This window comes from Rhea americana, unplaced genomic scaffold, assembly GCF_003343005.1.
Source record: "Rhea americana isolate MKP2758 unplaced genomic scaffold, rheAme1 scaffold_27, whole genome shotgun sequence".
NCBI classification, from domain to species: Eukaryota; Metazoa; Chordata; class Aves; order Rheiformes; family Rheidae; genus Rhea; species Rhea americana.
In genome coordinates this window covers 2,474,252-2,488,762 of record NW_028186390.1, presented here as the reverse complement: position 1 = coordinate 2,488,762, position 14,511 = coordinate 2,474,252, and the positions used below count along the sequence as shown (strand labels likewise).

The following is a 14,511-nucleotide window of genomic DNA, read 5'->3' as shown; positions in this document are numbered from 1 at the left end:
ATAACAGTTTGTGCAAAAATGTATTTACCGATTTAGCATACATTTTCTGAGAATCATCTATTCATTCAAAGTGGCTTAATTTTCTGAAAACACAATTAATTATAACCCCACAATTTAYGGAGAGACGCAGCTTACTCATTAAAAGATATGTAAACTCCAAATTTCCTCCCCATCTTTTCTACCTATGGGCAACAAGGTTGCTCTCTCCCATTTGCAGTCTGCCCTGTCATACATATATTGCCCCGGGAAAACCTCAAGGAGTTTATCGTAGGGTTCTCCTCCTTAAATGACATCGAAATAAGAACAAGTGAGACCAGCGTTCAGCATTTAACAATTAAAAAAAAAAAAAAAAAAAAAAAAAGCAGCTTGGGTGAAAACAGAAGGCTGTCAGAGCACCAAAGGTTGATACCGTGCAGCTTTCTGCACAAATCTGAGACTCCCCACGGGGACCTTGCAAGATAAAGACCCATCATTACTCTTTTATATCCAATTAGAATRTAATCAGCTGAATCAAACTGGTGATGCTTTGTACTGGACAAAATTTAAACAGAAAAAAATAATGCTGGGGTGCATTTAACAGGCTGCTTCACCGGCTTTGAAAATTGGAGCCTGTTTGGGACGTGGTCACTCCAATGCCCTCAGACACGATTTGCTTATTAAAATGGCAATTTTACCAGTGACACCAACGCGGCAGATCCCTCAGAAACACCTGAGGCCATCCACGGAGCCAGCGGCTGCTCTGCAGTCGCCGCGCAGAGGCGGCATCGGTGAGGAAGGCCCGGCCGCAGCGCGCCCGGCAGCACAGAGGAGCGCCCGGATCCCGCAAGGAACCTCCTCTGACAGCACACGCGACCGCGCTCGCAGACCTCTCGGACGCAGCAGCATCCCCTGCGGCTACGAGGATGGCCTGCACGGGCCTTTCTGCATGATCGGGAGTTAATTTGGGCACCACAGATTTCAAATCGTAGCTGCTTTGCCAGGACGAGCCCCATGCACAGAACTCACCTACCTGCCATTAGCTCCGGGCTTACCTGCTAATACAGAGACAAGAACTGTCTCACTCCAACTGCCTGCTTTTTCCACTGGTTTCTCGTTTCTTTTGCCCAGTTTGGGGAAGGCCTCATCATGAGCTTAAAAGCTATACTTCAGTCACATTAAAATTAGCAAAAGATGGCATAATTTGTTTTTTCTTGGTAAATGTGCAAGTGCCATTTTTCTCCTAATATGGAAAGGCAAAATCTTCATATCCAAGCCAGGTGGTACAGGGTCATGGCACAGCCTGTCTGCTCCTCCTTGCCCACACATTCCCAACCATTTGTATGGAGGGGAAAAAAAAAAAAATCAAATTCTTAGGCAAAAGGCACAGAAGCTAAGGTGCAGGCAAAGCCAGAGAAAATCAGGGAGTCTCACGAACCTTTCTGCAAAATCTCACCCACCCACAGCTCAMCAAAGGTGTCTCTCAGTTCTCCAGAAAGAGGGATCCAAAGAGAGTTCAAACAAAGCTGCAACAACACTTACAGAGACCCTTTGGAAATAAAACAGTTTGYGAGGCAATTAATGCGAAGGGAAGAGCATTTCAAAAAAGGAGTATCCGGGATACAACGGGAAAATCAGTAGAATTCAGCGTGGCCAGATTCAAGGCTCTGAACATAACCACATATGAGAGACCAAGTCGATGACTACAAGACCATGGAGGTACTTTTGGGAAGGGAAGAGATCAATGGTCTCATACAGCAACAACTGGTCCTTAATTCTTTTTACCAACACAGCTCTTAGGGCACAGCTATTTTTTTTTTTTTTTGATGTCAGCAAGGTACCCACGCAACATACCCACAATACCACAAAAGAATGGCAATCATCTGTAGATGCCTTCAATTTTCTGCTCAAATGCAAAATCTGAGCACTGAGTGACACTCCCTGCAATTAAAAGTGTAAGGGTTATGTGCTAACTGCGCTCAATTTAATAGCTGGGCAATTGCCATGACAGTAAGATCTGCCTTTTAAGACTCCACTGCTTTGAAGCAGAAGGCAGTGCCTTGCTGAATTTGGGCTGAGGTGATGCATGATTCACATGATACTTACCTGCAATTATTTAGAAGTTTTTGGAAAAAAGCAGCATATTGTATTGTGAGCTAAACTCTCCCTGTTACATTTTACCAAAGAAACAAATTTCTTTGCAAAACATAAGCAAAATTAACCCAACCGTTACATTTTCCTTGTATGAAAATAGCTCCAATTCTCAGCAGAGCAACCGCCCAGAGGAGAAACATGAGCCCCAGGCCAAATTTTGCCCCTCTGACAGTATGACATATCCAAGATGGGAAAGAAGAATCAGAGACAGCTTCCCCACGCAGAGTCTGGAAAGAGCAGCAGGACCCAGCTTCCGTGGGTGCGCACAGGTAACAGTCCTGCAGTAGCAGGTGCTGCTCTTGACCACCTGCAAACCTTTGCAGGAAAATAGTTATTTCGTACCATTCTTCAACAATTCTGTGGAAAATCATCATTTTGGGATGTGTGCGGGTGTGCRTGTCGCGTGCGTTGGTGTTTGCAGCGTGCTCCCCTTGCCTCTGCTCTTTTTCCCGCCAGGCATCCTTACGAAAACATTGCAAAATCCTAAGCTCTGAACTGCCTTGTTTTCATTTTGTGCCTTCTTCTCCATGTTTTAAAGCATCAGTTATTCACGGAACATACTGCTACGGACAGAATATCTGAAACTGAGAGATCAACACCATGCGAACACGCCAAGGCTGCTGCTGCTGCGCTGGGCAGGGCGCCGGGCGCCCCGGGGRACACCGCCCGCGTCGACGCTTTGCTAAACCTGAACTAAAGAGTTCAGGATTAGGGAAAACGAAGCCATTTCTCCTCAGGTGCAGCACTCTGATGCAGCTTAGCCCACAGCTTTATGGCTTAATTCTTGACTTAGGCAACAGCTATCGTACCCCTACCCTTAAATCAATGCAGTATTTCACATTTAGTTACAACAAGCGTCCAATAGATGAAAAATGAAACTACCGTTATTGTTACTGTAAGAGTGCAATTAAAGGTAGCTCCCTAGCTTCTTGCTGTTTTGTTTTGATGGAACTCAGGACGAGCACGATYACACAGGCTGCGATTCTTCCTAAGTAACAATGGGGATTTTTCTGCAATTTCTACTGCTTTGGAAGGAGCTCTAATACTTTAAGCAGTGATAAAGTGGCAGCTGTACATGATGTTTAATTTCTGAGAGCCAGGGCATAATGCACAAGCATTAATCCCTCCAGCTGTCCAGTAATTAAACATCATGTAAAACCCAGAGGATATCATTGCTGTGCTACCTTATCTTATTTGTGAAGGACTTTCATTTGTTAAATCTATAATCATTTTCTTTCCATTCGTGGGGATAATTGTAGATTCCTCCAGCAGAGCAACTGTACYCAAGTCATAGCTATTTTCTTTAAAGCGACAGGAATTTGAGGCTAGCCATGTTTCTTTTCATCATGTGCTGAAATAATCATGAATGACGATATTGGATTGAATATTCCCTCTATTTCCACAAATGCAATACTATGGGCTTTAACCCTATTAAAATTGGCTGGGTTCCTCAGGGGAAATACATGGCAAAATCCCATCCTTTGTGTGTGATTTCCCTCTGAACTGACTGAGGAACGGCACGCCACTGTGCACCTAGCCAGCTAATGAAGGCAAAGAGCAGACTGCATTGCTCTGATGAAAGAGCATGTATTAATCAGGCTGCAWAGGCAGATGAAGCTAGTGCTACGTTAGCACCAAGCAAAAAGCTCTCGGTCCATTCTGCAGAGACTTGGCAGGAGCAGAAYTGGTACGGGCAAATCGCCACAGGTATCCCCTTCTGCATCCGGAAGAAAATGATGCTGAGATGACAGGATGTTCCTCACTGCTACTGGACAATGATTAAAAACGTGATAGAACTATTTAGCTGTCAATAAAAAGGTCAGATTTTCCACTTGCGTGAGTGCAGGTGGAGGAGGAGTGCAGGGAAGGTGGCCTTAAACCGGCTTTGTAATTCCCCCACGTCAGCTGCCTCATCACCACGTGGATCTGCCGGCCGGGATCAGACTGGCTTTAAGTCTGCTTTAAGTCGTCCCTTGTGCCAATGACTCTCAGGTGCCAYGAGGGCTGTTGAGGATCAGGAGCACACTGGAAAGAGCTGGCTCTGAAAGCTTTCTGCTCTAGACCTACCAGAAAAGGAACCCTTCACCTGGGAGCACTGCTGGTTTTTACACAGACTCACACGTGCATCTGGAGATTTGCCAAAAAATAGTGACAAATTCCCGCTCCGAGGATCCTATAAATGATCTATACTATGGCAACCTGAAGGCTGTGAGCTACTATGGCAAGGACACGGGGCTTATGGCTGAGCAAGCCTGTACTTTCTGTTACTTCTCCTATTAATTTAAGGAATGTTACCTAGTTAACTCTGAGATACAAGGCCAGAATTGAAAAGCTCAAAGACCAGGGTCCAAAACTCACTTGAGTCAATGACATTCTTTCCCCTGACTTTCAGGCAAGCGAACAGCAACCTGTCAGCGTGCAGGAAAGCTGGGGAAGAAGTAAAGAACACTTATAGGAATGGTACTTAATTTTCATGCACTAACCCTCAATCTCATTTTCAGTGGTCACAGCCATAGCTACTGCTTGCAAAGCAACCTTGTCTATCTGTACTTGAAATATTTGAAAGAGTAGCCAGTGTATTCAAATACTGCGCTAAACCTGTATCCATATATACAAATCTTTAACTTGTGTAAAGCTTAGTGGGAACAGGAGTCAAGAGAGCAAAGCAAGCTGGCCCTGCAGGGTACTCAGCACRAAGAGGTGAGAGATGCAAGTACACGAGCAGGTGGAGGTAAAGCTGTGGGAGCCGCGCGGCTCGGAGTCACCGAAGCGTGCTCAGGTTAAGAGAACAGGATGCAAGTGCAAACAGCTCAGTGCCACATAAGAACAGAGTATTTATGGATTTCATAAAAATGCTGCATATGTTTACACAAATACCTTTTGAGAACGTAAAGCTTTGTGTCTGAGGAGAGGAAATACAAAACACGCAGAGGAGGGAGAAAAAGGCAAAAAAACACCCAAGAACAAATGGGAGGTGACCTTGCTGCCACGCATGACACTACTGCACCTCTCTGCAGGCACAGCAGAAGATGTGCTCAGCAACAAGGGCGTTATCTGCAGGAATTCCTGGCTCTCGCCCTCAGACAACGTGCCGAGATGAGTGTAAGCACGTCCGTTAGCAGCACAGGCCTCCTTGGACAGCTCTGTCTCTGTACTGGGGTTAAATGGAGTAAATCACTGATGGGAAACATCCTGTTACTCTATCAACTTACTAATAAATATACCGTTTCATCATGTCTGACTGTCCGAAGAGGAAAACTTGTACACTTCTGGCTCCTCATCTGCAAGACACGSTTCCCACACGGGGTGCAAAACTGGTCCAGATGGGGACTAGTAACACAACCAGAAGAGATGGGGCCAGAGCCTTGCTCTCTCTCCTAGCGATCCTGCGGAGCCCTGCCAGGAGGAACAGCGGCGGTGCGGGCTAAGGGGATGCAACACACCTTTCTGCCGTTAAAGGGTGGTAGCGCTTCTTTTCTCAAGCCATCCGGAAACACCCTCTGCTCTCCTGAGCAGCTGAGGAAACACCGGTCTGCAGCTCCCTGCATGGAGGTTTAACAGCCTCCGCAGTACCCTCAGTTGCGATGCTTTAGTCTCTCACAGTTAATTTTGCTCTCTCTAGTCTCAGAGACTAAGCAGGTCCAGTCTACTGTGAGAAAGGTTAGGTACACGAGGAGCAGGAAACCTGAACGAGAGAAATGAGAAAAAGGAAGCCCGTTCCTCCAGACCAGCAAGCTCAGGACTGCCTCTTACATTATTAATTGTTGAYAGTCTGTTTTAGAGACGCAAACCTGACTTAATGACCACAACACACTAAGTAAAGACATGGACTACTTCTGCTCCAAAGAACCAAAAATTAACAGATTTTTTTTTAATACTCTTTTACGTCAAGCAGACAGATTATCTGCACCTTCAAAAATTGTGCACTGAATGGTAGCAGTGGGCTTAAAGCTACTGCTCAACTTGCTAGAAGCAAATTATTTAGGCAGACAGGTACTTAGCTACCTATATGCAAGGACTAATATCTGCAATTAATCCCTGGTGCAATTACAGCCTGTGTGCAGGCACAAATCTGGATCCCTAATCACTGGTGCTTCATCCATGGCAGGCTGAAAAATTCACAGCACAAGGGCTTCCACAGCTTCCTTGGGAAATTTTCCCACAGAGCAAAAATCTCATCATTTTTTGCTTCTTTTTCGCAAAATCTTTTGTTATGGGGGAAAAAAAAAATATTACCATACATTTATAATGACTTCCAAGTGGTATGATGGGGCGAGTGGCTGGACTCCTTACGAGAATAACTGCTTTCCTAATACTGGTACCAGGTCAGGCCTAGCATCCCAGCACAGGCATCTTTCACMTCTCTGAGGAAGTTTTTATTTTAATGGATTTAATTTAACAAACTGTTTCTCACTCCAAACATGGCAAACAGGACCTTTATTTCCGATTAATACACGCTTGCTTTCTTACACTGAAGGTTCTTTATAGGGCTGGACAGGAGGAGATGAGGCGCTTGAAGGAGATATGTGACTTAGGCATCGTTTGGGATAATATGTTTCTTTTCAGCCTACCTGCACTAAGATAATAACGTTCAGAACAGCTGAACCCTTCGTCTAAAGTGAGATGCACAAAGAGATCATGCAAGACTGCAAATCCTCTCCCTCGATGAAGGGAAGACACCCCATGCACTGGTGGGATGAACCTTATTGCAGATCACACAGGGTGCCCATCTAGACAACCAGCAAGTCTCCAACATGACCAGAAACAAAGGAGAGGTGCAGGATAACGTACCAAGGATGTTGCTGATACAAAACTTAAGAACACAGAATTTCTGAACAGCAGCTTTCACCCTTCTGGCTGACCTTGCCAATGCCTGCAGTGATTATACTGGATACATTTCACATTGATTCAAAGAGCAATTAGACGATTCAGAGGAAAGAAAAAAAATTCATCAGGAGTTATTAAACCTAGAGCAGCAAATGAAAAACAAGTTGTTGGGGGCCATATGTATACAGGAGCATAGACCATCCACTTGCCCTATTCTTAAATTTTTTTGAATGACATTGATATCATATTCCTTGTTTTCCTATCATGCCCCTTCATGCTGTAGCATCCTCCCTTAACTTGGGCTGTGAACATTTTGACATAAGCATAGGTGATTTGCACAGCCRCAGCACAGCCAGTCCATTATCAAATGCAGAAATGCAGGCTGAAGCAATGTTTATAAACTCCATATTTAGCATAAGTTCTTTTGAAGGATTATAACACTAAGAGACAGTTATTCCTATCAAGCAATAGGAATAACTGTCATTAAAATGCCTTTAGAGTATCACATTAGCTCAAAGTAATAGTTTTATTAACACAGATTTAGAAAGGGTTTGGGGTTTTTCTCCTGGATGCCTTTACTTGCAGTATCTTCAAGCCATCTTCCGCTTGTTTATTGCGCATGTAAGCTCTCAACATGCAAATTACCCTGAGCACAACTAAAATCCCTTCCAAACCTTCATCCAGAGAGATGTATTACTTAGACATGTTTGCTGGCTACGTGAGTGGTACAGCCTTTGCTATGAAAGGTGCTCTGCTCCAAGGGGCTGCAGTTGTRAACTACAGTTAAAATGAGAACTGAAAAGCGGGTGTAAAAAGAAGAGGTTTGAACCTAGGAACATTTTTTTTTTTTTTGGATCAGCTGCTGAGATGAGAGAAAAGGGATGAAGGGGTCTAAATAGTGAAGAAATAAGAATGGTAACAGTATCAGTGGAGCAGCTTAGTGGAGTTTATCAGATTTGGATAAAAGCCAGGATAGCTATCAATCCTCTGTGAGCTCTCAGAGTTTAAACATTTGTCTACATCCATGAGGAAAACGCCTCAATTCAACAACCAAGCTTACTGAAAAAGCTCCCACCGCCACCATTCAGCAGCGCCTCCTCCGTTCCCTTCTCCAAGAGAATTTAATGTTGTTGAAAGGTGCTGAGTTGACAGACAAAGACAAAAAAGCCTGATGTTTGCACCTACCTGCACTCCCCCCCCCCCAATCCCCACCACAGTGGAAGCTGAGATCGTGCCCATCGGTGTCTTTCTGCCCAGTCCCAGCCAGAGGACTTCCCAGCCCAGGCTTGGACAGAGCAGTGACCCTCAGCAGCCACTGCCAAACGACACGCACCGAGCGGGCAGCCTGTTTGTGAACAGCATCCGATCTCAGGAACTAAATGAAAACCACTAATCCACTTCACAAGAGCTTCCCAACAAGCATCAGCAGATGATAATTTGTCCTTAGATTAAATTTCCATTTTAAAAACCTTCATGTGCTCTAAAGAAGTGGAAGATAAGCAACACAAGAGACACTGAAACATCCAGAAGGGAAACACTCAGCTGTTTTAAACCCATTAATAGCATCATTATACTGAAGTCACRTTGCATTCGGAACATGATTTCAATTCATTTTTGGGGCTACCTCAGAGCCTTGGGGAAAGAAAGGTTCAAAGCAAGCAATTTCAAATTTTTGTTAYAAGTAACAGACTCCATGAGAAAACAACTATTTACGTAAGCAGAGGYACTGAATTAGTGGAGGCAGCTACCTATGTCAAATTTGCTTTAACTTCACTAACTCATATTGCAAAAAGAATTGTTTTTTCACTAGCAATTAAAATTCTTTTCTGAACTTGCCTCTAATACAAAAGTGCTTCCTATTCAATGGAAAAAATATGAACACTACAGAGAGAACATTAGGACTTCCATAGAGATAACAAATGAAACGCTTGAAAACTTCCAAAATAACTTGATTAGCTCAAGGAACATAGGACCTGCGGCGTAAGAACATAAYCAAGTTACTGCATTTTAATAACTTATTGCTTAGGAACTGTGTATGCCCACGTGAACCAGGAGGAACYGCACAGCACCCTGTGCCCTTGCATTGCTACAAAGCCCTCCTGCGGGAGCTGCCCAGAGCAAGCAGAGAGCTCAGCACACCTGCAGCAACCTCTAACCAATACTTTTGACTTGTAAGTCATTTCAAATATGGAAAGGAGATGCTTTGGAAAATGTGTCTCGTGTAGTTAAGCAAATTAGACCCAGTACTTCTGAGAAGTGCAAAGCAGAAGGACAAGAAGTCAATGGGCATGAGTTTGCAATAGGGAAAATTTCAAYTGGAGACAGGGAAAAATGCTTTATAACGAGTGACTAAACACTGGAACAGGTTCCTCAGACAGTAAAACATTTGGCAAGATGATATTTTCTGTGAGAAAACGGACTGCACAGAAATAAATGTATCCACRGTGTTTTACTCAGAACCACAAAACTTTCTCATGAAACCATTTTCATTACACAACTTCAGTAAAGCAGATATAATRTTGATTAAGAACTAGGCAGGCATCAGAGCTCAAATTCCAATTACCAAATGAGGAAACATCACCAAGTTTCCATGTTATTATTCAACAATATCTCTAATAATCTAGAAGTAAAAAGAAAACTGCTGATTTCATCTGCCATGAGAGTCACACAGAGCAAGAGACAGCTTCTTAAGAGCCCAGGATCCTTTCACAAGAATAATTTAATAAAGACAAACATAAAGATATATGAGAACCGGATTAGAAAGGTTATTTTACTTCTGCCTGTCCTAGTAAGACTGATATTCCCTAAGTTCTGCTGGTCTGTATAAAGAGAAAATTGGAAAATCAGTTGGGATACAAAAAGGAGCCACAGAAATGAGTCAAGCACTCACTGAAAAGAAAGTACTTGACAATAAGAAGTATAAAGAACTAAATGTGTTTTAGTCTCATCCACAGAGACAGTTTGAGAAATGACTTGATTGCACAGAGTTGGAGTTTTCAGAGGGAAAACACTATTAGAGAACTCTCTTATTCAGCAGAGAAAGGCCTAATAAAAGGCAACGGCCATTTAGGGACATAATTTAAGACCGTTACAGTAAATAGCGTATCATTGTCTCGCTGGCCAGTCAAGTCAACAAATTATTTATAAAGAAAYGCCCAGGCCTATTTATTACGCCTCCATGGAGGCTAACTTTAGCCCCTAGGACTATACTCTGCTGGAGGAGGGAGGTGACACTAAACTACTGGGCTGTCACAGACGAGGGTCTGAACTTCGTTACTTAAGCTCTTATAAAGTCATCTGGGTACTAATGCTGACAACTCGTGTTTCAAACTGACTACCTACAGTCTACTACAGAGGTAAAAGACCACTCAGTTCTCCATACAGTTCACTTTATATTCTTCAGCCAGCTCCAACTGGAGAAGTCTTTTTTTTTTTTCCTCTCTTTTACTAAAATTCACTACTTAGCATTGCAAATGTGGAGTGAATGAATTTTGTTGGCAGGAAAAGCCATCCCTTTACATGCAATTTGTAAAAGTCACTTTAGGACTTTTACAGTCCTCAATGGAGACGTTGCATATGTATTAAAGCATTACTCTCACTCACCAGGAGTGCAACCAGCCTCATCAATACCGCTCTCACAGTCCTTCTGCCCATCACATCTCCAGGACGACGGGATACATTTGTTGCTCAAATCTCCACAGCTAATTTTTTCAGCTGGACATACTTGCTTGGCTAGAAGAGTAAAATAAATAAATAAAAAAGATTWAYRTWAATCTAGATGTTGCTAACATAATTTGCATGTTTAAAGTTATTTTAATTTTGCACGGCTCAATCTGCCCACATATTGCAGTGAGACCCCAAGTCAGCCACAGTTTTGAGGTATGACTGCTTAAGTCTTCTCTTGTTTGAGGGTCCCCAAGAGAAATCACAATGCTTTTAAGTTCAGAAAAAAGTTTCTTTCAACAAAATCCCAGAAACTTAACTTTAAAAATTCAAAATTTTTAATGCCTTTTAAAACTTAAAAAAAGCAAAGCAGAACAGAACTCATATGGGTGCACGACTTCTCCTGGCCACCACGGCCTCGCAGGCAGGTTCTCACCTGTGGCCACCTCGGTGGCTCTGAGCTGCTGCTCACGTTCCCTAGTGCTCCGGTGGTCTCCTTGCCTATTCCCACCTCCCCCCTGCCCCACACTAGCGTCCTGCACCGCTGCAGGTAACACTGGACAAACTGCTCTGCAAATACGACCTGCAAATATGTCAGAAAAATAAGTTGCCTGATTTTAGCATCAGAATTTATTTTGTGTGTTTGGTCTTGTAGGGCAATTTCTAAACTTCATGCTCTAGGCAGATTACGGTCAGCAAACCTGAGAAAATAAATGGAAAGCATAAGCAGGAACTCACATATGCTACACAAACCTAGACTAGAGGTGACTGTAATTTAAACAAAAGTCCTCGTACATGCAAGAATGCAGCTATGAAAAAAAACCTGCCAAATTTATCTGGAACCAAACAAGCTGTGAAGCTTAATCTCTCCGTATAACTATTTTGCATTGCTAAAATTCCTTTCTTTTTCCTGCAATAAGATACTTGCTATTCATACTAGTCGGAAGAGCAACATATCTACATTTATTGTGACAAGGTTGCTTGAATGCATAATGTTCCACAGTTTAAACAATATATTCTTTTGAATGTAAAATGTTGCACAGTTTAAACAATATATTCTCTGGAATCATTATCCAATTGGGTAGATTTGCTTATTAAAAACAGCAATTACTCCTTCTGCAAAAAATAAGCATTGGTTGCAAACAGATTTTTCCRTTGGTGCTAATGATGGTAACGTTATATATGGCTGCAGGCTCACTGAAAAGGCAAGAACCTAAATTCTGAATTAAAAATATCTTTTGCATTGAAAAGATTTTTATGCAYCTCCAGCCAGCTTCCCAGGTGCTGAGCAAGGGAGGATAGAAACAGCACCTCTCCCTTCCCACCCGCATCCCAAGGCCTTTGAGGGGCCTCTTACAGCCCTGAAGCATCAATCAGCTGCTCAGGAAGATGTGTCAGCTAATCCCAGATTTCCCTGGCTTCGCCCCACCTGGAATCTCTATATAAAGCTTTGTTACCAGAAGCTGTGGGCAAGCAATGCATCAAGAAAAATTAGCTCCTGCCACAGATGGACAGTTAATAACATATGTAATGAAGTTTTATAACCCTGGGGCAAGACAGCACCTTTGCTGAAATTTGCTCGTGGCTTGCCTAAGAAATATTTAGGAATGCTGCATAATCTATGGAGGGGAAAAAAAAGCATTCTACATAGCCTTTTTAAATATTATTATTAGCAGGAATAAAAGCCACCCAACAGCGGGAAGGCACGTGGGAGCTGACGCTGGCCCCCACAGCAGGGCACAGCCTCCCTGGGCTGCTGAGCTGAAAATTAGGCTTTTTTCCCTGCAAATACAGTGCGAAGGGGCGACGTTGCCTGGCTCCGGTGCTCCAGGAGCCCTGGGGGGACTTTGCAATGTGAGCAGCCGTGCCGCTGCAGAGCCCCCCTCGTCCCACTCAGCCCCAGCTGGGCCTCGTTGAGGTTTGCTCCTCTCCTGCTCGGGGGTTTTGGTTCTTACCACCACCAAAGTTAATGCTCAGAAATGTAAGAAAAAAAATCTCTTTCCTCTCTAAAATTTCTTACTCCCAATGATTCGCCACGTTTTTGTGCTTTGAGCGTTTTCCTCCAGCCCGCATTTGTGCGGTGCATTCAAGGGCAAAGTTTGTACCTGACCRGCACACTGACAAAAATTGGAAACTAAAATTAAAAATCAAGGAGAGACTTCTTAATCAGGTTGCTGGTCCACATCCCCAAAAAGTGTTCTAGTTCTTCTTGTTCAGACTATTTTGATGGAGAGAAATTCCCCTGCGATGCCAAGTCAAACCTGCTTCTTCATGCTCACGGTAACTCTCCCTGGAGAACAAAGCGGGTCAAGACACGTGGGAATACGTTCCACACACCCGATTTTGCAGAAGGTGACACATAATTATATAATGCTGTCATAACCTGGCGTGATCACCAACCAGCAAAAAGGTAATTTATTGCTCACAATTCAAGTGTGGGCATTACTTTTGTTTGGCTGCTGTGGGCAGACGTTTAATAGCTTTGGGAAGATGAAAGGCTTGGTGAGGTACAGACAGAAGGTTCCTACTGAGGGCAAGCAATCTCCGTGTTAATCATCTCACTGATGGAGCAATTACAGATGCTTAAAAAAATGTAAATCAAAGCCTGGAGTCGCAGGGAGGCAGCAACGGAAGCTGCTGTTGGCCACGGTTCACCAGCTCTTCACGTCCCACTGGTTTCTGCACCCAAGTGACCGTTGCATGGAGGCCGTGAGCTGGAGGAGCACCAGCAGATAACAGCAGGATCTTGTATAAAACTTAGAGCAAGGTTTTGATGAAAATCTTTCCGATTATTTCAGCACGCTTCCTCCCCCTTGACCACCCTGGAGATGCTGGGGTAGCACGAGTRGCCTCAATGTGGTTGCCCATACCACGAAACCGGCTTGTAGCGAGCTCAACCCAGGCTGATGTTTCTACACACTGCTTACACAAACCCAGGCCTTCGGGACTTACGTGACCAAAATGTTTACTTTCTCCCTTCCTCTTCACCCACTCAGAAAGGAAAGGGTCAGGGCCGTACGTGACAGTGAGAGCTCGTACCCTGGATGCATTCTGGACCAGCACAAGCTATAGCAAGGTCTGCCTTTTCAGAAAAAAACACCATTAAACAACTCAGTTGAAATGTCAGACACATCAAGACCAATTTATCACAATGAACTGCAAATGCCAAGGATGGACAATAATGGTTTATTTATAAGGAGACAAGAGCAAAGAAGACAAGAAGGTTCCATTTACTCACTACCGCCAATGGCGCATTCTTCTTTTTCTTTACACGAGGCTATGAAGTCTTTCACAGAGCCATAGAGCCTAACTGGCGCCCCACTGTTTGCTTCCTCTTGTGCCACTGCTGTGCTTTTCAGGCTCCGGACATCATGTATATTCAAGAAAGCCCAAGAAAACAGAATTGATTTACTTTCAGAAGACCATTTGTCAGGTTCTCACCAAACAGGTACCCCACGAGCATACACAAAATGCAATTAAGCAACTTCTGCTGGTGGGAAACCCACACAAGGGTTCGTCAGCAGGCTGCACCCAGGCAAAGAACGGCCTCTGTGGAAACACATCATCTCGCAGGTCTGAGCAGTTTCCTCTGTCTCTTGAAAATATCCCCCCACCTCCTCCCAACCACCCTCCCCTCCTTTTTCCCAGGTTCTTTAGGAAGGAAAACCAAATTGATAACTGAACTCTTGCAACAGAGAAAATACCATACCAGAATGGTTTTATTCACTTCTGACATGTCAATAACTATCCTGYAAAACTTCCTATGCGACTTTCTTAATGGACTTTGAAAAGCCTCCCTCTCCCCCTCAGAGAGGGTTTAGGAATGTTTTTTGGTTTTAAAGGGATGTTTGGTTTTTAATAAGGCCCTCTCCTCAGCCACTGCCCTCAAAT

General features: G+C 43.7%; 1 protein-coding gene across 1 annotated transcript in view; it reads right to left on the bottom strand.

Annotated features, from left to right (window-relative positions):
- Window positions 1–14,511, bottom strand: part of LRP8 (LDL receptor related protein 8) — a 212,421-nt gene that overhangs the window by 30,572 nt on the left and 167,338 nt on the right. The window contains exon 3 of the mRNA XM_085308184.1: window positions 10,561–10,689. Within this exon, the coding sequence (XP_085164310.1) occupies window positions 10,561–10,689 (129 nt within the window). The remainder of the gene's footprint in view (window positions 1–10,560; window positions 10,690–14,511) is intronic.